The 24571-nt window shown below is 40.6% G+C and overlaps 1 protein-coding gene across 4 annotated transcripts; it reads right to left on the bottom strand.

Annotated features, from left to right (window-relative positions):
• Nucleotides 1–8909: 8909 nt before the first annotated feature.
• Nucleotides 8910–23507, bottom strand: LOC112649384 (splicing factor, proline- and glutamine-rich-like). 4 transcript variants are annotated; one of them, XR_004813103.2, is made up of 4 exons: nt 22953–23507; nt 18749–18808; nt 11812–11962; nt 8910–10217 (listed from the first exon to the last, which is right to left on the bottom strand). XR_004813103.2 is itself a non-coding variant. In XM_025431623.3 (3 exons), the coding sequence occupies exon 3, from the start codon at nt 17488–17490 to the stop codon at nt 15496–15498; it is 1995 nt and encodes a 664-aa protein (XP_025287408.1). In that variant the 5' UTR covers nt 17491–17639; nt 18749–18808; nt 22953–23201; the 3' UTR covers nt 14377–15495. The 4 variants fall into 4 exon arrangements, 3 of the variants coding, with proteins under 3 accessions (XP_025287408.1, XP_025287406.1, XP_025287407.1); XM_025431623.3 differs by lacking the exons at nt 8910–10217; nt 11812–11962 and adding an exon at nt 14377–17639 and having other exon boundaries at nt 22953–23201; XM_025431621.3 differs by lacking the exons at nt 8910–10217; nt 11812–11962; nt 22953–23507 and adding exons at nt 14377–17639; nt 20819–20999.
• Between the last annotated feature and the right edge of the window lie 1064 nt (nt 23508–24571).

Genomic DNA, 24571 nt, shown 5'->3' with positions numbered 1-24571 from the left:
ACTCTCCATGTGGCCTCTCCATATGGGCTAGTTGGGCCCTTCCTCATGGCACTGCATGGAGCCCTCAAGACAGGTAGACTGCTTACATGACAGCTCAAGGCTCCAAGCAAGTATTCAAAAAAATCAGGCAGACACCATATCACCTTTTGTGACCTAGCCTCAGAAGTCCATGCAATGCAGAAGTTACATACAATTAGGAGCCCACCCCGATTTAAGGAGAGGCAACACACACCCCACTTCTCCAAAGGGAAGATGTCAACATCACTTTGTAAGAAAAACATGTGGGATGGGAAATGTTGTTGCAGTTGTCTCTGGAAAATACAATCTGTCACACTTGGCATGTATGCTTCTTTATATATTGTTGATTTATGCATCATATTGAACAAAACGTTTTTTTGATGTTTTAATGGTTTGTTTTCTTAGAAAATATATCATTCAGTGGGTAGATATACTTTCCTACATTCCTTAAGGACTATAGAAAAACCTGTTTAGACTAAGAAGACAGTGAGAGAACCAACATGCACAATTATCTAAACATATTTGGTTTTGAAGCCCTATCAATAGCATTTCTATCAATACTTTCTGAAACATCATTCCATGGAATATAGTTGGAAAAATTCTGCTACAAACCAACAGTGATAACTTTTTGTGAACACTTAGAATTTAAAAATTACAAATTGGCAATTTTAGTAGTATTAGTATACCTGCTTACACACCCCTTGTCAAAAATTCCAACAAGAAATGCTATTTCTCTGTGTTAACATTATGTGTAGATATGTTGCTGCATTTTTGTTGAGATTTATTGTTGGATGCTATATCTTCCATTGATAAAAGAACATTCTCATCATTGAATTTGTATCTGTAGTGTTAAACTTGGTTTAGCACATGATATCAATTGGCATTTCCAGTGAAGGGAAAAAAGTGAAGATTCATTGCTAAACATCTCACAAGAAATTACCTTAGTGTGTACATAATTCATTCTATTTCATAAATTATGGGCATATCCTCCATCATCCAAAATCTTGGAAATTATGGTTTTATAATAACTTAATCACAGAGTATAGATCACCACAGTTAAAAGATAGCAAGTGAATACATCATTTAGTATTCGAGGCCAAGTTTAGCTAAAGAATAATTTCAAATGTTTTAATTGATATCCGCAATGTATTTTTGTTCGATTAGAGTTTTAAATGAGAGCCAAGAGCAATGGTGACCTTTAAATATCCTATTCATTTTAAGACTGCAGTAGATGATTTTAAACCAATTAATTATAAAGCATTATAAGTAAATGAGTTATTAGCATTCATGAATTCTATAACAGCCAATTTGTTCCTGTTCCCAAACCCTTGAAGTGCCTATTTTATAATTTCTTGGAGATGTAACCATAGGAACTAAGTGGTTGCTAACATAAACCTTTATAATTAATGAGGGTAAGTTTTCACCTTTTTGAATCATTTTAAAATGTACACAGAACTCACGTAATGTACCTTAAGGACTACAGTTTTCTTCAAAGTTAAAAAGTTGTCTTACAGCTTTCCATTCCCTAGGGTTCATTTATTCAAGAAGCATTTATAGGGTACTTGCTTTGTACCAGGTACTATGTTAGCTACCTTGATGGATAAAATAGGAATAAAACACTGTCACTACCATTGAGGTGCTTAAAGTATAAGAGGAGAGTTAGGACATTTACCCAGATTAGTGTGTTATCAGCCAGAATGTCTAACGTATCATAAGGAATAAACCAAGTTGTTTCCTTGTAAAAGTAATTTTTTGCACAACCTCCTTTTAGCCTACCACATCTTACTCCATAAAAGGCTATGAAAACTGCAAATAAAACACCTTTGATCTATAGTCCTGGTGATATATGTAAGTCTATAAAATGGATTAAGGCTTTGATCCAGAAAACTTATCATTTCTCCCTTCCATTTGCAAACACTTTAAGAAGAGAATTCCAATCTTCCTATCTCCCTTTCTCTCCTCCACAAACCCAAACTATCCCCCCCTCTTGAAATATCTATATCTATCTATCTCCATGCCTCAAGGGAGGAGTATGGTATAGACTTATATATTGAATAGAAATAAAAAGGCAAGTAGAAGAGGTAGAGAAAGAAGGGGAATAAATCTAGTATCTTTTCAGAGTCAGGGAACTGAATGATATCCATTAGAAGAACCTGAGAATCCTTTCTCATTAACCACTGTTATTATTTGAAAGACATGACTCAATCATCTCCATGATTTAACGGAGTCAATCACAGCAACAGTTTGGTTGTCAATATGATATTAATTACATTAATGCTTGTCCATATAAAGGACTAGTTATCCAAAACACTGATTCAATCATTCTGCTGTATTTCTGCCTTATAAGCACAGTTTTGATGCTTCTCTAAATCTCTAAATCTTGGAAGTGAACTGCAGAAGGCAAAATCAATACATTGGCATAATAGACTTTGTTAATTCCTCCATGGTGTTGGCAAGGCACAGTTCATTCACATCATGGATCTTATCTTTTCTGTAATTGAATGCATATATTTTGAATCACTTTTTGCCTTGACTTTCATTATAACATAAGAGATATATTCCTTAAAAAAGATAAAATGAAACCAAATAAAACACAAGGGTCACAAAAGAGAATAAAGAACCACATACTATATGATTTGAAATTATACGTTTAAGGAGAAAATGTTAATTGTCTGACAAATTGCTGATACTATTAAACTACGGGACTTAGGGATTGGTTAAGTTCTGTCTTCAGCTCAGGTCATAATCTCAGGGTCCTGGGATCAAGCCCTGAGTCAGGCTCCCTGCTCAGCAGGGAGTCTGCTTCTCCTCTTCCCTCCCATCCCCCCCACCTCCACCCCCCACTCCTGAACCCACGTGCTTGCTTCTCTCTCTCTCTCTCCCAAATAAATAAGATCTTTTTTTTTAAATACACAAAACGTGGCACTTAGATTTATTCATCATAAACAAAAAACTTTAGAATTCCTAGAAGTATTAAAACATAAACCTGCCAGTTTCATGAAATTCACGTTTTAGTGAATTTAGTGAATTTTGTTTTTAGTGAAAAACAAAACAAAACAAAACAAACAACAACAACCCCACCCAGTTCCTATCAACAAACTTCTTTCCCAAGTTCTGAGCGTCAGTGCATGTGGATTTGGGAGTCCTGTTTCCTACCACTTTGTGGATGCTGCTAGCTTATTTCTAAATATAAACACTGGACAGAACAGAGAATAGGGAGCATGAAAGAAGCAAGGGGCCAGCAGAATCAGCAATCTATAAATAAAAACAAAAGGACAACTCTTGTAACGTTTAAGTATCAAATGGGTAATGGCAGGAGGTGAGGGAGGGGTGCTGGGGATTTAAAAAGACTTATAATAAAGGGAAAATCAATTTTATAAAATATCGGCACCATACACAATATATTTTATCGAACTCTAAGAGATGTTTTGAAGTTCTGATTTTTCTTTGTTAAAGTTCCACTTAACAGGATACCTTTTTCCTTCTGAAATGCTTTTCTCATTTGCTAAATGCTATAGCCCTTTAGCCTTCTTCTCTGCAGGATTTATTTCCTGAATCAAGGGAGGAGGATGCCTGAATATCCTTTAGTAGTTGCTCCTTCTCCCAAGACTGCATTCCTCTCTGCCATTGACTTCAATATCTGTTCAGAGTCCGGTAATGTTGCCCCTTCTGTTGATTTAATTAACACAGAGGCTCAGTGAACTCTTCTTTAAAGGAGTTTGACCTAATCTTCAGCTGAGACATACGATTCTCTTACAAGGCAGCACCAGTCTGTGCTCTACAGTACCTGTGCAGAAGTAAGATTAGCATCCTTGAAGAAGCTATGGAACTTTTGAATGTTTCTTTTTAGGTGAAACTTCAGAGAGCAGGTGAACCCAATATGCACAGAAGGCTTTCATGTCATCCTCTAAAATGAGCCGGAAAATATTTCCCTAAAGTTTGAGAATTCATCTAAGTTTACCGTTTCGTCATACAGGGGAGCACCCTGAATGACAGGGTACAGGGCTCAACAACTGGCTAAGGTCCGACATGGACTTCAGAATGACTAATGCTCAAAGAAAACCAAAACACTGGGCTTCCTCTGCCTCCTTCCTTCTCCATCTGGAGCTTGCAGTGGCTTACTTTCCCAGATCATTCTACACACAAACCCCAGATAGAAGTTGCAATTGGGCCTTAAGTGTGGTTTCTTGTAGCAAAGGGCTTATATTCATAGTTGAGCCACTTTTGTTCTTAGCTTGAGCACACCCTCCCTAGATAGCCTTAAAAAAAAGAAAGCACTAAGAAAATATTCAGGTGAATGGTCTTGAGAAGAAAGGAGGGACGTATGGGCTGAGAGGAAGGTCAACAAATTCTGAGCCTTAGTCAAATACCTTATTAACGATTAAGAATAAATTGATTTTAATAACCTCAAACTGTTCTGCTAGGTCTTTTTCTTAAATAGATTCTTATATTAGAGCATTTTTAGGCTGGAAGAATTGCTAGAACTGGTACAAAGTTTCTGAGTAACACATGCCAAGTTTGGCCCATTTTATTTTTTAAAGATTTTATGTAGGGGATCCCTGGGTGGCGCAGCGGTTTAGCGCCTGCCTTTGGCCCAGGGCGCGATCCTGGAGACCCGGGATCGAATCCCACGTCGGGCTCCCGGTGCATGGAGCCTGCTTCTCCCTCTGTCTGTGTCTCTGCCTCTCTCTCTTTCTCTCTCTGTGTGTGTGTGACTATCATAAAAAAAAAGATTTTATGTATTCATTCATGAGAGACAGAGAGAGAGAGAGAGGCAGAAGCAGGCCCCATGCAGGGAGCCCGATGTGGGACTCGATCCCTGGTCTCCAGGATCACACCCTGGGCTGAAGGCGGTGCTAAACCGCTGGGCCACCAGGGCTGCCCCGTTTTGCCTACAGTTAGTAAAGAAAATGCCACAGTTAATGAATCAATATTGATACGTTATTAATTAAAGCTTATACTTTATGCAGCTCTCCTTAGTTTTTTTACCTATTGTTCTTTTTCTCTTGCAAGTTCCATCAGGATGCCACATTACATTTAGTTGTCCTGTCCATTTCGGCTCTCTCAGCTGTGGCAGTGGCTTGGGCTTTCCTTGTTTTTGAAGACCTTGACACTCTGAGAGAGTACTGGTCATATGTTTTGTAAAATGTCCCTCAATTGGTGCTTTTCTGGTGTTTTCCTCATGATTAGACTGATGTTAAGGGTTTCATGGTGGAGGATCACAGATAAACCACTCTCATCACTTCTTACCAAGGGTACAGGCTCTCCACATGTTTTATCACTGATACTATTAACCTGGATCACCTGTTTGATGTAGTTTTGTCAGGTTTCTCCAAAGTAAATTTACCATTCCCCCACTCTCTTCCGTACTCAGCTCTTTGAAAGGAAGTCACTATGCACAACCTCCACTATGCTCCATCTCCTTGAAAGCAGACTATCTACATAAATCTTCCACAAGGGAGGTTTGTCTAACTCTCCCCCCTCCATTTGTTTCTTTATTCAATCATTTATTTATATTAGTATGAATTCACAGATATTTATTTTTCTAAGTTGTGTTATAATCCAATACAACCTTATTTTCTTGCACAAATTGTTTTAGAGTTGGTCATTGGGAGCTCTGTCACTTGGCTTCTCTGTCCTTTTGACATATCCCCATTATTGTGATTTTGGTTTGGTTTGGTTTGGTTTGAGGGCTACCTTAGTTTCTGGTGCTAGAGGATGCTCTGGCACTAAAAAACCAGACATTTTCTGCCCCGGTCATTTCTCTGAGAATTCTTGGTTCCTTTTATTGGAGAATGGTATTAGAAACAAAGATTTGTGGTCTAGGCATCTTCATTGCTACTGCAGTGTCATTTGCTGCTGGCCCTCTCAGCTGAGAGAGCAAGGAAAGTTATTTGTGTATACTAATCTATGTAAATACACATATCTAGAAATAGTTCTACATGAGTTTGTCTTTACCTATATTAAGGCAGGTAAGAGTTTTTACTGATGTCTCCAACTCTAATCCATTACTACGTGGATCCTGCTAGACCCCTTCCCTTGCTTACCTATAACCTCACAACTCCAACGTCAAGAAACCTGGCTCTTGTACAGCCTGGGTGGCTCAGCAGTTTAGTGCCACCTTCAGCCCAGGGCCTGATCCTGGAGATCTGGGATCGCTCTGTGCATGGGGCCCGCTTCTGCCTCTCTCTCTGCCTCTCTCTCTCTCTCTCTCTCTCTCTGCGTGTGTGTGTCTCATGAATAAAGAAATAAATTCTTAAAAAAAAAGAAACCTGGCTCTTACCAACTGCCATCTACTTAGTTAATTGTTCATTTCCAGGATATAGGCATAGTGGTTTCAAAACTGTTAGTGTCATCTCCATGGGAAATACCTTTATCAAGTAGAGTACAGTGCTTCTGTACAGTTCCTTTTGACTTAATTCTTACAGTTTATTTATTTTCAAAGTTATTTAGGTCAACATATTATTCTCCTCAATGAGGTCACTTCATACCTTTTTGATATGGTTAAAATCTTATGTTACATTCTTAATTCATTTCAAGATCCCCTAACTTCCTAATTGACTTAAACATTTTTGTGCATTAAGGTTGATTCTTTGTGCTGTCAAGTTTTATGGGACCTGACAAATGCATTATGTCATGTATCCACCATTGCAGTATCATATGAAATAGTTTCAGTGCCCTAAAAAAAATCCCTTCTGTTTCACCTGCTTATTACCCTCCCCCAAACCACCAGTAATCACTGGTATATTTACTATCTCTATAGTTTGGCCTTTCCCAAAATGTCATATAAATGGAATTATGTAGTATATAGCATTTTTAGACTGCTTTCTATCATTTAAGAATATCTGTTTAAGATTCATCTATGGCTTAAGAGGGTTTTGGAGAGATTTTTAAAAAAGATATTATTTATTTATTCATGAGAGACACACAGAGAGAGAGAGGCAGAGACACAGGCAGAGGAAGAAGCAGGCTCCATACAGGGAGCCTGACGTGGGACTCAACCTCGAGACTCCAGGATCACGCCCTGGGCCAAAGGCACCAAACCGCTGAGCCACCAAGGGATCCCCAGATTGTTGTTTTTTGTTTGTTTGTTTTTAGTAAATGTATACCACATTATGGATGTACCCTAGTTTGTTTATCCATTAACCTATTGAAGGATCTTGGTTGCTTCTTTTTTTTTTGGTGACTATTAATAAAGCTGCTGTAAACATTTGTGTACAGGTGTTGTTTGGGCACAAGTTTTTAACTCATTTGAGTAAATATCTTGGAGTATAATTGCTGGATGGCATGGTAAGACTGTGTTCAGCTTTATAAGGAAATTCCAGACTACCTTCAAAAGTGGCTGTACCATTTTGCATTCCCCACCAGCAGTGAATGAATGAGTCCTGGTTGCCCTGCATCATTGCCAACAACCCTGCATTGTCAGGTTTTGGGTTTGGTTTTGGTTTGCCATTCTAATACATGTGTGCAATGTCTCTCTGAACTTACCTCACTGAGCAAATTGTTTTTTATCCCTTCCTTGCAAGAAATCAAACTATGTTGCTGATTGGAATGCATGCTTGAAAGGAGAAAAATAAAATCTATTCGAAAATTATTTGACAATTTTCCTGTAAATGATACAATAGCACAATATATGAATATATAAGATTATTATTCAACCATGAGAAGGTGGGAAATTCTGCTATTACTACAACATGGGTGAACCTGGAGGACATCATGCTAACTGAAGTTAGTCAGACAGAGAAAGGCAAATTCCACATGATCTCACTTATATGTGGAATCTAAAACCAACAATCAAATAAACCTAGAGAAACAGAAAGGAGAATGATGGTTACCAAGAACTGAGGGATAGGGAAAATGGGGAGATGTTGGTCAAAGGGTACAAACCTCCGGTTATAATCTGAATAAATTCTGGGGAGCTATTGTACAGCATGACTAGGGTTGATGAGCTGTATCGTACACTTGAAGGTTTCTAGGAGTATAAATCCTAAAGGTTCTCAACACACGCATACACAAACTAAATATATATACTAATGGGTGTGTTAACTACCATTTCTGTGGCGATCATTTTGTGACCTATATGTAGGTCAAATCATCATGTTGTATACCCAAGATTTACAGAATGTTATATGCTGATTCTATCTCAACAAAGCTGGGGGAGAAGGGTGCAAAGTATGGTTTTATTTAGCCTCACCAATTGTTTGCTTATCCAAAGAGAATGTATTTCTCTATTTCTTCAGTCTCAAGTATTTGGGTAGAAATTTGCTTCTTAATCAGTGTTTCAAATGTTCACTCACTTATAAGCTAGTAATAATGTAACCAAATAAAGGTTTTCTGGAATTATATTTTCCTTTTAAAAAGCACTGGCTTTCCCATTAAAGATGTGGACAAATTCTATAGCTTTTCATTATATGTCAAGTTCCTTAAATATCTCTATTTTAAAACCAATGAGTTAAAATTACAGGCATCAGGCATAATAAAAAAGTGATTTTTAAAAGCACCTGTTAGACTTCCAAAATTTCTTACAATAAGCATGTAGCATAGAGCATAAAATATAAAAAAGAGTGGCCAGGGAATCAGGGACCATAATTTTAGTCCTGGCTCTGAGACCCTGTGTGACCTTGGACAAGTTATGTAATCTCTGGGTGATAGATTTCTTGATCTGTAAATTTATGGGTTGAACTAAGTGTTTTTTTAATCATCACTCTCAACTTAAAAATTGTGTGTTTTAAATGCAAAAACAAAAATTATATGATACATAAGAAAGGAAACTACAGCATTAGTTTTTCATTTTTAACTTCTACAACTGTACATTTTTAAAAAGTCAAATCTGAATAGACTTTTCCTAATAAGAAAATTCTATTAGATTTTTATTAGTAATCATAGTCTTACTCAGTTACCAATATTTTTATGCCCTTTGTCAGAGTATTGACTTACAGCCATTTCAGATTAAAGTTAACAGCCATTTAATTTCCAAAGTTCAGAAAGATGGGAAGTTCCAAAAAGCATAAAGTTGTCTTATATTAGCACTAGTTTCTTACATTATTCAATAACCTTTGGAAAATCCACTTGGTTTTAAAATAGAATGCTATACTTTCAGAGATACAAACATGGCTCACCATGAATTCCCCAAAGTTTAAAGGTTCTGTAACAGTTTTCCCTCACAAGTCTTTTAGCTTAGTAATAAAGAGATCAGGCTTTGGAGACAGACAAACCCAGGTACACATCCATGCCTTACCAATTTTAAACTTTATGTTCTCAAATAAATTACATCTCTAAGATCAGTTTTGTCATCTGTAAAAGAAGAATATTACCATTTCCTTATTTAAGTTGTGAGACTCAAATATCATTATGAATGTGAAATTCCTGATAAAGTAAGCATTCAAAATATGGCAAATACCATTCCAGTTAGCAACAGCAGCAGTGGCGACTCAAGGAAGAACATGCCTTAGCAGATATGTCAATTTAATTTTGTTTTTTTTCTAAGGAGGCTCCACATTCAATGTGGGGCTCAAACTCCCGACTGTGAGATTAAGAGTTTCACACTCTACCGACTGAGCTAACCAGGCCCCCCAGGTATGTCAATTTAATCCAAGAAGTTTTAACCTTCTTTACTGACACACACTATATATTACAGAATGGTATTCCAGCAGTTCCTATAGGCCACTGTGATCCTGTCTTTTGTGGGGTTGTGGTATCTGAGGCGGCCCCGTTATTCTACTGTTTCCATTCATCACAGTTCAGAAGAGGACAATAAGTGGCCACTTGGGAGCCATCTTTAAATCCCATACCATGAAATAACAAAAACGATGAAAACAAGCTGACACAGGAATGGGCACGAGCAAGCCATCGAAGGTCTGGATACAGAATTTGATTATACAAATGGAGAAACCAGAGGATGGATGAAGCGACATATTTTCTCCCAGTGATCCAGGTAAAAAAACAGGAATGGTACTCCATTCTAAACCTAGTCCACCAATTATGCTTTCTGCAATCTCTACAGCATAAGTCATTTTGCTTTGTGTTTGAAAGACAGATGGTCTTTGGTGTTCAGTGACACTTTATGAAATCATATTTAGAACGTGGATGAAAACTGAATTGGAATCCAGAGAGTACTTCCAGGCTTTGTTGTTTTGTTTTCCACTTAGTTGAAAGCATATTCATTGAGCATGTGGATAAGGTCTCTCAGATGGTGATAGCTGAGAAATTAGAAGGGACATGTCAGTGATGAGAAGTTCTGGATGTACTTATGGTACAAAGACTATATCGAATATTTCATAGAATATAGGATATCAGAGTCAGAAATAGTCTTAGCAACTAATCCAACCTTCCAATTTACAATAAGGAAACTAACCTTTGGTGAGTTTAACTACCTCACTCAAGATTATATTTGGGTCAGAGACAAAAAATCTCAAATTAACTCAGAGAATACAACATACATATTTTTTGTTATGAATAAAATAGGAGAAATGTCTGAGAAAAAATATCTCAGTCTCATCTTTCCAAGAACTAATATATAAGAAGAGAAAATATTGTACAGAGGAGTAAAAAATTAATAATCAGTTTCACTTGAAGCAATTCTAGAAATATAACCTGATTTATGTGACATTTAAATATTGGACCCATGTTTTCAATATATTTCACATAAATTCACTTGAAATCCTTTAGTTAATAATTTTTATTCATTTATATATTTAAAATCAAGTATGACTTCTAAGTGAATATGAAAGAGCTTTGTAAACTATAAAGTATGATATAAAAGTGGGTTATTAATAACAGTAACATTTTGCAAATTGCATTTTTTTCCTATTTTTCAATCCACATTATATTGTTACAACTATTTTTGCAGTAATCTGCATTAAGTAAATAGAATGGTTTGTAAGTCATGAAATCTATTACTCAAAACTCCATCTAAGTGTTAATATGTTTAGACACTAATTATATTTTTATAATCAATTTTTTAACTTATTCTATATTTTACCCCATATGTAATGATATTGATGTACCCTATCCATTGGCCTAGTTTATACTTTCTTTCCTTTATTATTACTCCAAAACAGGAAGGCAACATTATGCAAGCATCTGGGTCCCAATGCATCTCTGGAAATCTTTCTTAAATTTGTATATTCTCAACACCATTTTCTAAGAACCAGGGATTCACTCAGATTTATACAGAGATCAGGGATCAGTGTAACTGGAATTGAAATCCCTTATAACTTATCCCCTCTTTCAGCATTTTTATCCTTCTTTGAAGCAAAAATAACCATCTGAAAATCACTGAGAGGCATGGTTTACATCTAGCATTTCCATTTGCCTCACACTAAAACTTCATTGTGCAGAGAAAATGTGACTTATTTATTTTATTTACAACCAATCTGGCCTTTTTCTTGATTCCCCACCCTCTCATTGGTGGGGGTTAAAATTAATGTCCAATTCAGTTTAAACCTTAGTCTGATCTAAAATTAAACAGTCACTTTAGAAAATGTTCAGATTCTCTCAGTGAACAGCTTAGTTTCTAGGGCAGCTTCCCTTCCTCCCTGCTTCTCTCCTGGCTGAACTGTAGTTTTAGGGGGAAGAGGGATATGGCTTATGTAGTGTCACGGCAGAGGGAATGTGGGGACCCTCACATGTCAGGTCCTTGACCTCTGTTCTCTATGCTGATATCCATTGCCCACCTGGCTGCACATTGCTGTGTGCACTCAGAGTCAAAAATATGACTAATGTAACTGATGATCCCCATCTCTCTTTTGCTTTATTCAGAGCTGGTACCATTCCTGATAAAGTCAAAGTCACCTTGAGGGACATGGGTGGCTCAGTCGGTTAACCATCTGCCTTCAGCTCAGGTCATGATCCTGGGGTCCTGGATTCAAACTCTGCATTGGGCTCCCTGCTCAGCGGGGAGCCTGCTTCTCCCTCTGCTTGCTGCTCCTTTTCCTTATGCTCTCTGTCAAATGGATAAATAAAATCTTTTTTTAAAAAAAGTCAAAGTTGGGACGCCTTGGTGGCTCAGTAGTTGACTGTCTGCCTTTGGCTCAGGTAGTGATCCAGGGATCCTGGGGTCGAGTCCCACATCAGGTTCCCTGCAGGGAGCCTGCTTCTCTCTCTGCCTATGTCTCTGCCTCTCTTTCTGTGTCTCTCATGAGTAAACAAAGAAAATCTTTTTTAAAAAAGTCAAAGTCACCTCAATTTGTGCTAGCTGTTTACTCCTCATTCTCTGATGTGGGAGAGCTTGGTTCTTGTCTCATAGAGTCAAAGAATGAATCTCACAGGCAAAGGGGAGTAAAGTGATAGAAGTTTATTAAGCAAGGATACAGAGAAACCTCTCAAAAGTGAGAGGGGTCCCAACGGGTTGCCACTGAAGGTTTTTTGGCTAGTCATTTTTTAAAAGATTTTTTTCATATATTTATCCATGAGAGACACAGAGAAAGAGGCAGAGACATAGGCAGAGGGAGAATCAGGCTCCCTGCAGGGAACCTGATGTGAGACTCAATCCCAGGACACCCAGATCACACCCTCTGCCAAAGGCAGAGGCTCAACCACTAAGCCACCCAGGTCCCTTTGGCTGGTTTTTTACTTAGAAACTGACTAGGGAGTTTATGGCCTTGAGATTCTTGTTCCATCTTGGGTGAATGACGTACTGCTTTCTGAGTCTAATGAGTCTCTGTGATTACATTGTAGCCATCAAAGAAAGATATTCCCTAATATTTGGAGCCAGGTAGCCGGATCTACTTCCTTATCTCTGTTTTTGTTGCATCTCAGTGCCCTTGGGATTTATGGGAGCCTGACTCTGGGGCCCCCCCTTTATCTCTGCCTAGCCCTGTCTGTCCCTTACTCATTCCTCCCCCTGGAATAGTAACCTTAACTGCTGTTAGGGAGTGGGACGATGACTGCTCTGGCTTCTTGAGGCTGGAAAAGGACAGTGTGAGGGGTCGGCAGTCAGGGTATTCTCAGAGGTATGTCAAGAGGTCCATGGTATGGCTCCCAAGAGATGTTGGAAGGCATGAGGAGACACAGGCTCCAACAAACACAGAAAGAAAGTCAAAATCCAACAATTAGTTCCATCAGTATAATGGCATCTCTGAAATATTGACCCCAGTTTCCAGGCCAATCAAATAATCCTGGAGAGACTCTGATTTTGTCCAGTTGAGCTCGAATGTCACTTATTAGTTGTGAGATCTTATAATAATTGTTAGTTATATTAAAACAGCACATGTGTGGAAACTCTTTAAAACCTAAGTGATGTTGAAGTGGTAAGTAATCAATAGTTGCCCGATTTTCTAGAAATCCTGCCCTAACTTCACTTAGTTCTTGATTTAGAGCATCTAAGACTAGGGATGTATTGTTTAAGGTTCTGTTGAGCAAACAGTTTTATCTCATGATGTAAGACCTTTCCTAGTGCTGGGAGAGCCACGAGGGAGAGGGCTAAGGCTGCTGTTTCCCCATCTGATATGAGAACCACATTATCATTGCAATTGGAGGGTAAATGAGGCAGTTGTTGTTGATAACGGGTTGCTGGTGGTGAGAAGAACAATAATCCTAGTTTGCCTACAGTATATAACCCCGAGAATCATTTAGGAATGATATAATGGGCCATACTGGCACAAAGTAAGGCCCATCCTCTTGGTAGGTATAAGTCTCTAGTTGGCAACAGGAGTTGTAAGGTAAAGCTGCACTGGGTAGTAGGCTTATTGCAGGCTATGCATATGCAATTGACTGGGACTATATGTTTTAGACGGGGCCTGTACTGTAGAGAAGCTTGAAGCTGAGCAAGATTGTTGAGTCGTTAAATTTCTGCCTGGGTGGCCCCCACACCCACTAGGCTATAGAAAAGCAAACTTTGTGGGGAGTTACTGTTAGCAACACAAAACTGAGATTGCCTCATGACATTGAGAGCCATATGTATCTAAAACTTGGATGCAGTCAATAGTCTCATGGGGTTTGGGTTTATAGTGACCTCAGTGGGAAAGGAATTTTGTAATCAATATCGTGAGATCCTTTTTGTATTTTTACACAGGTGTATTTCTTGCATCTATTAAGTACTCGTAACCAGTTGTATGGTATAATTTTTATTTTGTTTGTGGAATTGATCTGTTAAGTTGGTGAAACTGGAAGTGTCGGCTGTTTTCTGTTCATAAATAACAGTATTTTCCTTTTTCTACATTATGGGGCCAACAGGCAAAGAACAGTTGAACCAGAATTGGAAGTTAAGGGTCCTCCCACAGTTATATTAATGACCTGGGATGTTAAAATAGAACATTCCGTCATAGCGCTTATATGTATATTATTGCATAATAAAAGTAACCCCAAAACCATGGCTTAGATTTACTTGCCTTGTTTTTTGACTAGTAAACGAAAGTCTTCTATAGGCTCACAGGAATAGGTTGGAGGATTACTTGCAGGACTATCGAGGTCTGATGTCCACTTCTTTTTTTTTTTAATGTTTAACAATCTTTAAATCAAATGTGAAAGTTCAGTACAAGCCATTTGTAGGGCTTGGGAGTTGATCTTTTAAAAACAAGAATGGAGGAGCGCAACAGAATGATCTTTCCACTTTTCTTCAGAAACTTTCAAGGAAAAGATAGATCATACGGCCATAAAGATCCATTTAGTCATACCCACTTTCTCCCCTATCAATAGTCTTTCACCTATTCCATAATCTTAATACACATTCCTGAAGGAAGATTTACAGTTCAGCTTGCTTACATAACCATTTAAAAAGACTTAGCACCAGCTTGATTCCTATAATGCCAAACAAATCAAATAATGAAACTACTTCAATATGAATTTCTTCTTTTTATTTTTATTTTTTTAAAGATTTTATTTATTTATTCATGAGAGACACAGAGAGAGGCAGAGACACAGGCAGAGGGAGAAACAGGCTCCGTGCAGGAAGCCTGACGCAGGACTAGATCCCGGGTCTCCAGGATCACACCCTGGGCTGAAGGGGGCGCTAAACCAGGGAGCCACCCGGGCTGCCTTCATTTCTTCTTTTTAAAACAAGAGGGTACTTATATGTAGAAAGCAATACTTAGCCTACAGATACATTTCCCAGAAATGGCATGTGCCGTTCAAAGGCCTAGACATGCTCATGCTTTCAAAGTGCATAGCCTAATATGTATAGAAGCATGAATGGCAAAGTTGAAGATCCATATTATAACTATATTTTCTATTTATTCGAAGCACAGTAAAAAAAAATGGTACACTTTGGAAATTCAGTGGCACAGGGTACACTGCCATCACTTGAGGGACATTATACAAGTAAAAAAAAAAGGAAATAAAGAAAAAAATTCTCCTGTTTGAAACACTGCATTACATAATTTTACCTGCCCAAACAGACCATTTACAAATATTAGGTCAATAAACTGCTAACATCCATAAAAAGGTAGCTTTTTCTTACTAAAATGCAAGAATTTAAAAGATTGGTATCTAAACAAGAAAAGACAAAAAGAAACTGGAATGAAAACCTAGATATCACATCTAAAATTGGGGCTTTTTGTTTGGGCCTTTATACTCTTCTCTCCCTCTACCATATCCTGCTGGAGTCCCAGGCCCCATTCCTCTAGGACCCTGTCCACCTACAGGTTCCACACCTCCCTGCCCAAAGTGCTCAGTAGGCATGTCGCTTCCCATCATGGAACCGCTCATGGTTGCTGGTGGGACTCCAGGATTAGCTTCATAACCTATGCCACCACCACCACCTTGAGGTGGAAATTTCTGGCCTCCTGAACCATAGGGATCTCCCATGTTCATTGTTCTTCCACCACCCATTCTCATGTCTCTTTCTCTTGGATCCATGTAGCCCATCCGGCTATAACTTTCCTCTCTTTGGCGTCTCATTTGTTCTTCCATCTCACGCTGCCGAATCATCATCTCTTCTTCCCTTCTACGCCGTTCTTCTTCTTGCTTTAGTTGCATTTCTTTGCGTTTCTGCATTTCTTGATTGTGAAGTTCTTCCATGCGTCTTAATTCTTCCTGGCACCTCATCAGATTTTGACGCAAAAGATTTGCCCGATGCTCATGATAGGCATCTTCCATTTCATTTTCCAATTTGTCTTTCGCATCTTTCATGATTTTTTCAACTTGTTCCCTTTGCTGTTTTTCCATTTCATCCAGGGACTTCCATCGCTGAGAATATTCATACTCAAGTGTGCCATACTGGGCAAAACGAGGAGGCATTTCTCTCTCATTTTGGTACATTGGATTCCTCTGTGCAAGTTTTTCAGGAAGGCCATCTTCATCATCTAATTGTTCAAGTGGTTCCACAATGACTGGACGAGGCATTGTTGTCAGTAAGAAAACACCTTTGCCGCATCTTTCAAATGCTTTTCTTGCCGCTGGTTTAGAAGCAAATTCAACAATGCCTTTCCCTGTAGATCTCCCACGATCATCCACAATTACAACAGCCCTCTCAATAGGACCAAACTGGCTAAAGGCTTCTTCCAAGAGTTCATTGGAAACGTAAGGTGAAAGATTTCGCACGGACAGGGCAGCAGGATGTGTGGCAAAGCGAACCCGAAGCTGCCTACCCCTCATGGGTGTATCATCGAGTTCAGCTTTGGCAATTTCAGCCAGTGCCCTAGATTCAAGTTTAATAAGCCCGAATCCTTTGCCTTTGTTGATAAAAACTTCTCCTGGTTCTCCGTATTTAGCAAAGAGTCTTTTGAGTTCATCCTCTGTGATATCAGCAGGCAGATTCCCAACAAACAACCGACAGCGCTGAGTGTAAGTTTTCTCTCCAGGCCTCCTCAGGAGGGACAGGCTGGCTTTGAACCCCTCCGAGTGCACCTCCTCCTCGCTGCGGCCGCGGGGCGGGGGCCCCTGCCGGTGCTGCTGGCCGTAGGGCGGGTGGCGCTGCCCCCCTCCGCGGGGCTTCCCGCGCCCGCCACCCCGGTGCCACGGCGTGGGGAGGCCGCCGGGAGTCCTTAGCCCCGGGCCGCCTGGCATTGTGCCGCCTTTCGGGCCTCCGGGGCCTGGGCCCTGTTTAGGTCCGGGGCCCGGGCCCCCTGCAGGTGGAGGCGGCGGGTCCCCGGCCTGGGGCGGGGTGGTGGGGACCCCGCCGCACGGCGGCGCGGTCTGGGGCGCCCCTGGGGGCGCCGAGGTGACTGCGGGCAGCGGCGGCGGCCGCGGGGTGGGTCCGGGGCCCGCAGGGGCCCCCGACGTCGGAGGAGTGGCGGGCCGTGCCGAGCCGGAGGCCGGCGGAGCGCTGCCCTCTCCCGGAGCCGGCCAGGGTCCCTGAGCACCGACGGGCTTGGACGGGGCCTGTGGCGGCGGCGGCGGCTGGTACGGAGGTGGTGGCGGGATCGGGGGCTTGGGGCCGCCCTGGCCCGGGCCGGGCCCCATGGGTCCCCGGCTCTGATTGAGGCCCATGCCGGGCGGCGGGGAGCGGAAGTCGTGGAGGCCACCGCGGCCGCGGCCTCCTCCGCGCCGGTGGAAGCCACCGCCGCCCCGGCTCCGGAACGGGTCCCGAGACATGAGTGTGATCAAGGGGCAGTCGAGGCAGAAGCAGAGAAGTCGCTCGGGGAAGTAGAGGCCACCTTGCTTCGCACAAGATGGCGGATGACACCGGCCTGATGTCCACTTCTTAATACAGGAATGGTGAAGCCAGGATCCAAGACCTGAAACTTTGACAGCAGTTGGAGTAGAGAGAATGACAACATATGGTCCCTCCTAACACTAGATCCCCCGGTTGATATTTGGAGATCCTTTTTCCCCGCGGCTGTTTATTGGATCTAGCCTGAACAGCATTATAATTACGAGGTATCACTACAAGTAGGAGAAAACTTGTCTCAAGAGATAAGGGCATCCCCCAGTAAACCATCCAATCTCATCATAAAGTGAGATCATCCACTATTTACACAAGCCCATAGGTAACCTCATGCAGTGGGGTATGCTCTGGCTCTAAAGGAGCGATTTTGTCATCCCAGCCATACTGAACTGATCAAAGTGCGAGTTGAGTTATATAATTGCTGGGGAATGAATCCCATTTTTTTTAGTTGTTTAAATAATCATTATACCCATGGGGTCCTGTTATTATCCCATAGAAAAAAAAAGTATAGAGTATCTTGTACATGAGCAATTGTATAGAAATACAAAAACTATTTCTCTGAAGTTTACCTCAAGTAGTCTAGCTTAGGCAAACAGCATTCATTTAAAAACCATCAGAGCGGGATCCCTGGGCGGCGCAGCGGTTTAGCGCCTGCCTTTGGCCCAGGGCACGATCCTGGAGACCCGGGATTGAGTCCCACGTCGGGCTCCCGGTGCATGGAGCCTGCTTCTCCCTCTGCCTGTGTCTCTGCCTCTCTCTCTCACTGTGTGCCTATCATAAATAAATAAATAAAATTTTAAAAAAAAAAAAAAAAAAAAAAAAAAAAAAAAAAAAAAAAAAAAAAAAAAAAAAAAAAAAAAAAAAAAAAAAAAAAAATAAAAACCATCAGAGCTATAATTTACCATCTGCAAGGATGTGTTATTAAAACATAGTTTCCCTCTATAATAACTCTCATTTTTTTTAAAATCAGAGGTAGCCAAATCAGGACTGACCTGTCTGTAAAACGAGTCCACTTTTAACAAACTTGGCCTGATTATTTACATACACTCAGCAAGAATAATGATTGATCATATAGATCTTTTAGAATCTGCTTTGCTGGAACAGTTTTATAAGGAATCTCTAGGTTGAGCTTTTAGTAGCCTCACCAGGCCAGAAGCCAAGCCAAGTACTTGCCATCAGACATACCGGTAGATGTGGGTGGATTCCTCTTCACAAGGTCCCCAAAGTATCCTGACGTTCCTGCACCTGCCAGGAAGTGACATTCTTTACTTACCTGGTGAGGCTGCTGGGAACTCTGGAAGCAAGGTATCAGGCCACCATTTCCAAGGGGCTTTGTGACTCCATGTTTCATTAAGTCAAACTTAGTTTCTTAAAGCTGTTTGGTCATATCTGAGTCTATGCATGTCTCTCAAATAAGACATCCCAGTCAAACCCTTGGTAAAAGAACCAGTATTTTCAGTGGTGTCCTGTTTAAAAGAGCAGATTCTTATTGAACTTATGCAAATGACTATGAAAGAAAGAATACTTACTGAGACCTGTTGAATTTCAGAGGGTTCAATTAGAGAGAAAAGTCACTGCTTTATTTTATTTACAAATGAATACTTTATCGCATTTCTGTAAGTCATAGATATCTTAGGTTTTCTTAACCTGGGAGAGCAAACATCAGAGAACCAGTAGTGTTTCAAACAAGAGTCACAAAACTATAATTATCCTTTTGGTTTACTTAGTGCCATGTTACTATTTTTCTTTAATTTGAATGCAACTTTGTTAGTTCTGGAAATTCTTACCCATTTCAGTTTTGATCTTAAAAACCTCAAAACCTTGTATTTGTCCTAAAGATCCTTTATATGAACCTCCTTGGAGATGAAACTCATTTTCCGAGAGAATGAGAACAACTATAAATGATAAAGCCTTAGAAATGGACATGGTTAATAATCAGATATGAGTTCATTATGATGCAATTGAGAAGGAAACTCAGTTATTTCTGTGACACATAACATTTCAGCGATCAAAATATCAAGTGATGACCTTATATTAAAACTTTAGGAATTACATATCATCTCTAGAATAGTTACAGCATTTACCCAAATGTAACCTAAGGCTTATCATTTGCTCAACAGTAATTTCAGAGTAACTTAATATGCCAAATAAAAGGCCTAATGAGTCAAAAAGTCTCCATTTACAATTTAAATCTTGGGAAGTTTGTTAAAACCTTAGAAAGTTTTAAAGCACATTCCTAAATACGATTAGGGATGTTAAATGCCTGATAAAGGCAAAACATAGAAACTAGTTTTTCTGGGCTGGCAAAGAGAAAACAACTGTTTACATTTTCTTATCAAGGGAAGGCCAACAATTCAAGAAAACTTGTCTTTTCAAACAGAGAGAAAGCAGACTTTTAATCTTATAGCTGTGTATTTTTAAAAACCCTTCATTTTAATCTTAGTCTATCGTCACCACATCTAAAATACCTTTCCAAAGATTTCCCTTCACAAACCTTCAACAACTTTCTTTTACATGCTGATTTTGTTCCAAGCCATTTTTTTTTCAAACAACCAGTCTCATTTAGGACCAAATTACCTTCTTTTACCTTTAAGAAAAATGCATTTCCATTTATTATATCTTTTTTATATATTTCCACCCTTTCTACATACAGAGTTGTTTCCCTTATTCTCCATCAGTCTTAATTACATTAGCAGGATTTAGTCTTCAGGGAAAACTAAGTAGTAACCAATTGTGAACTATTATATCAAAACTCTTTATAAGACAAATTTATGAATTTATTAAGCATGAAGCATGTTTACCAACAGACTCAAATATCCTTAGTTTCTCTGCAATAAGAAGTTAAAAGCACAAACCTATATCCAATAATAAATGCTTTAGGACTTTATCCTATTTGAAAAAGACTTAGCTATCCAGTGAATTCAATCTCAATTACCATTCAAGCTGAACTTTAAAGTTTTCCATTGCCAAAACCTTTGAAGCTATCTTAACAATTACCTATGAAAACTTTGAGACAGACAAGATAAACCATCATTTTAAGTCATCTTTTTGCTAACAAATTACAACAGAGCTAACCGGAGCTTATTTGACCTCTAGCAAACCTTGATAGAATAAAAGCTTTATATTTAATGCTGATAACTTTAAATATATGTCTATCATATCAAATGAACAAACTTAAATTAATTTACATACTGAATATATTTCCCCTGGGTCCACTTTTAAAATTCAGTGTGTTCCCCATTTGTCAATTGTTACCTGAGACACTGGTGGGGAAATCTGAAGTGAGCAGTGTATGCAAGTGGCACCCAAAGTGGTGCAGAAACAGAAGCAGGGGGAGGGGAGACAGAAAAGGTGAAGTGCAACCAGAAAAAGGGTTCCCAGTTCTAAAGCTCATCCACTTGGACAAATGAGCAAATGCCATGTTCTTCCACCAATGAGTGGAATTAGGCAGTCCACGTCAGGCAGGAGAAGATGAGGAACTTCCACCAAACAAAGAGAGTTTCGGCAGCTGCTTGGGAATATTCCTTAACGTCCCCATCCTGAACTAGACTAACCACAATTGGCTCCAATGATACCCATTAACCTAGGAAATAAATGAGGGAGAAGCCCCCACATCTATTAGGAGGAGGGGCAGTGAGAGGGTCATCATCCCCTTCGCTAGGGAGGGCCTGTGTTTCCTCCGATTGATCCCATGGAGGCCATACAGTGTTACAGGAGCTCAGACCTTCCCTAAATTTTGCAATCCAAATAGTTTCCAGTGGGTTAAAAGACACCTCAAGGCAGAGGCTTTGGGAACTGAAGAAGAGACCGTGCCTTACCGTGAAGGTCATTTTACCTTGCCTTGAAGAACCCACTGTTTTTAACCCATGGAAAATGCTAGACAAGTTTTACAAGGGGGGAATTACTCAATTTTGCAGTACCCAATCCAGAGGGGTCCCTGCAGAGGATGGTTTTCTTCCCTTCCCACAATCCTGGTAGGAGTCAGTTACCCCATACCTGTTATAGGGAGGTGACTGTGCAGGTGCCCCTACATATTAGCTCTCCCCTGTGAACCAAGGTGCCCCCTGGTTCACCTACCCAAAGTGAAAGAGTGGCTTAACATCTTGGGTTGAGGAGGGATCAGGCTGGCGGGAGCAGTTGCCACTCCTACCCATCCCTGACCTGATCCTCCTTGTCTCATCTGGATTTGCCCCAAAAAGTCTGGCCTAATCATACAGTTTAGCAAGGTTAATAGTTTAAACTGTGATATTCTTTTTATTTTATTTTTTTAAAGATTTATTTATTTATTTATTTATTCATGATAGACAGAGAGAGAGAGAGAGAGAGAGGGAGAGAGGCAGAGACACGGGCAGAGGGAGAAGCAGGCTCCATGCAGGGAGCCTGACATGGGACTCGATCCCGGGACCCCAGGATCATGCCCTGGGCCAAAGGCAGGCGCCAAACTGCTGAGCCACCCAGGGATCCCCTGATATTCTTTTTAGAAGGCAAAGAATGCAAGCGAAATACTTAGGGTGTCTCAGTGGGAAGCGTGTGCTGCTTGTGGGTGAGGCTTCCCCAGGATGTGACCCCCAGGGCCGGTCTCCATCCTTTTACATGTCTCAAAGACCCCAAGGCCACCGAATAGTAACCCAAGGGCAGGTTCAGAGCACTGGATTGCCAGTCCTATGTGCGCCCTCTGGATGAACCTTAGACTAGCAGGGAATCCTAGAAATGACCTCATTCTTCAGAGCTCTCCTGCCAGAGCCCTCAGCCCTTGGCCCTGTGAATTCGCTTGCATTCCTAGCCCCCTGGTGCCTGAGCACTCAGGCTAATTATAAGCCAATTTGAATTAAGTTTCCTCGCCTTACCCTTGGTGGTTATTCTGTTCCTACACCTGAGGTCCCATTTGCAAGCATGGCCCCACTATAGGGAAAGTCCCTGAGGCTGGAAAAGCAGAAAAAAAAAGCCAGAGAATGGCAAGAGGAACTGGATAGGGTTAGGCCAGCATTCCTTTTTTTTCTTTCTTTCTTTTTTAAGATTTTATTTATTTATTCATGAGAGAGAGAGAGAGAGAGAGAGAGAGGCAGAGACACAGGCAGAGGGAGAAGCAGGCTCCATGCAGGAAGCCCGATGTGGGACTCGATCCTGGGTCTCCAGGATCACGCCCTGGGCTGAAGCTGTGCTAAACCGCTGAGCCACCTGGCTGCCCCCAACATTCCTTTCTTTTGGGGAAGGGGGATGGACCAATCCTCTCTCCAGAAGCCTGTCACCTGAGTCTTAAGACTGGAGGCCATGCTATTCACCTTTAACTGGCTGACAGGTGCCCAGTTTTGCTGTTTGTTAAAAGAAGGGGTTATTTAAGGGAGTTAAATCTCCCAGGAAAGAAAAAGAAGAGTCCTCATTTACTCACCCTTTGATGGCAGTGATCCTGGGTTTAGGCACCAAAATGTTGTAGGAGAGCTTGGTTCTTGTCTCACGGAGTTGAAGAATGAATCTCTCAGACAAAGGAGAGTGAGCAAAGCGATAGAAGTTCATTAAGCAAAGATACAGAGAAAGCTCTCAGGAGGAAGAGGGGGTCCCTACAGGGTTGCCGCTGAAGGTTTTTGTGGCTGGCCTTTTATAGAGAACCTGACCAGAGAGTTTATGGCCTTGAGATTCTTGTGCCGTCTTGAGTGAATGACATGTCATTTTGGGTCTGGTGAGTCTCTGTGATTACATTGTAGCCATCAAAGGAAGATACTCCTTAACATTTGGGGTCAGGTGACCAGATCTACTTCCTTATCTCTGGGTTTGTTGCATCTTGGTGTCCTTGGCATTTATGGGAGCCTGACTCTGGGGCCTCCCTCTTATCTCTCACTGCCTAGCCCTGTCTGTCCCTTACTCCTCTCCATGTCCTCCACTGAGCCAACTAGCCCAGTGGTCCAGACCCAACCCGTTCTACTGGGACACGTTTTCCTGCTTTGGAGGGTCCACAGGCAGTGCCATTGACACTTAATCTAATATCTAAACCAATCAAACATAAGGTAACTCAGTAAAGCCAAATGCCAGGCGTTCAGTTTGCACAGCTAACTGATAAGGCATTAGTACCTCCCGTTAATGTAGGAACAGCCTGAGAAGATACTTCTCTCCAGAGTTGGAAGTGGGGAATAGGAGGAAGAATGCCGTCTGTCCTCAGGGTTACACTCACTATTCTAATATACTACTTGAGACTCACAGTGTGATTGTTATTTGTTTAGTGAGTACCATTGGACTCCTTGTCATAATCTCCTGAGGCCAGAAAAATGCAGCTCTTTTTTTCTTCTTCCTGTATGCGTATTCCCTCTGCCGAACTCTGTGCTAGCCTGGCCCTTAATACACTGAAGGAGGAAGAGAGAGAATCTACGATACAGCTGTTTGGATTGCAAGGCTTTTTTGCCTGTATGATCAGATTTTTTTTTTTAAGTTTTTAAGTCTTTTTCTTTTTTAAGCTTCCATTTGAAAAAAAAAAAAAAAAGGAGCACGAAGTATATAACTTCAGGACAATACGGGAAAACATCTACCAGCCAAAAAGAATTGCAGTGAAAGAAAGTTAAGGGGTACCTAGGTGGCTCAGTCCATTAAGCATCTGACTCTTGATCTCAGCTTGGGTCTTGATCTCAGGATTATGAGTTCAAGCCCCACATTGGGCTCCATGCTTAGGATGGAGCCACTTTAAAAAAAAAAAAGGTTAAAGGAAGTAGAGAAAATATAGGGATATGTAGAAAGCAGGGGGAAAAAAAGATAGGAGAAATCATTCAAATAAATTACTGCAATAAACGTACAGTGACCTAAATCACCAATTAAAAGACTAATACTCTAATACTCTAATATTGACTTTTTAAAGACACAGCTATATATTTTTTAAAGATTTTATTTATTTATTCATAAGAGACAGAGAGGCAGAGACACAGGCAGAGGGAGAAGCAGGCTCCACGCAGGGAGCCCGATGTGGGACTCGATCCCATGTCTCCAGTATCAGGCCCTCGGCCGAAGGCAGCGCTAAACCACAGG

Source organism: Canis lupus, chromosome X (assembly GCF_003254725.2).
Source record: "Canis lupus dingo isolate Sandy chromosome X, ASM325472v2, whole genome shotgun sequence".
In the NCBI taxonomy this organism is placed as follows: Eukaryota; Metazoa; Chordata; class Mammalia; order Carnivora; family Canidae; genus Canis; species Canis lupus.
Note: the sequence above shows the minus strand (reverse complement) of the source record. Positions and strands in the feature narration are given on the sequence as shown.

Excerpts from the sequence above, each read along its gene's own strand:
- LOC112649384 (XM_025431621.3), bottom strand. The coding sequence starts at position 20,984 with ATGGCATTTGCTCATTTGTCCAAGTGGATGAGCTTTAGAACTGGGAAC. Across the intron at positions 18,809-20,818 it reads TTTCCCCACCAGTGTCTCAG|GTGCAGGAACGTCAGGATAC; the intron begins GTAACAATTGAC and ends ACTTCCTGGCAG. Across the intron at positions 17,640-18,748 it reads GAATCCACCCACATCTACCG|TTTCAGGTCTTGGATCCTGG; the intron begins GTATGTCTGATG and ends CTGCTGTCAAAG.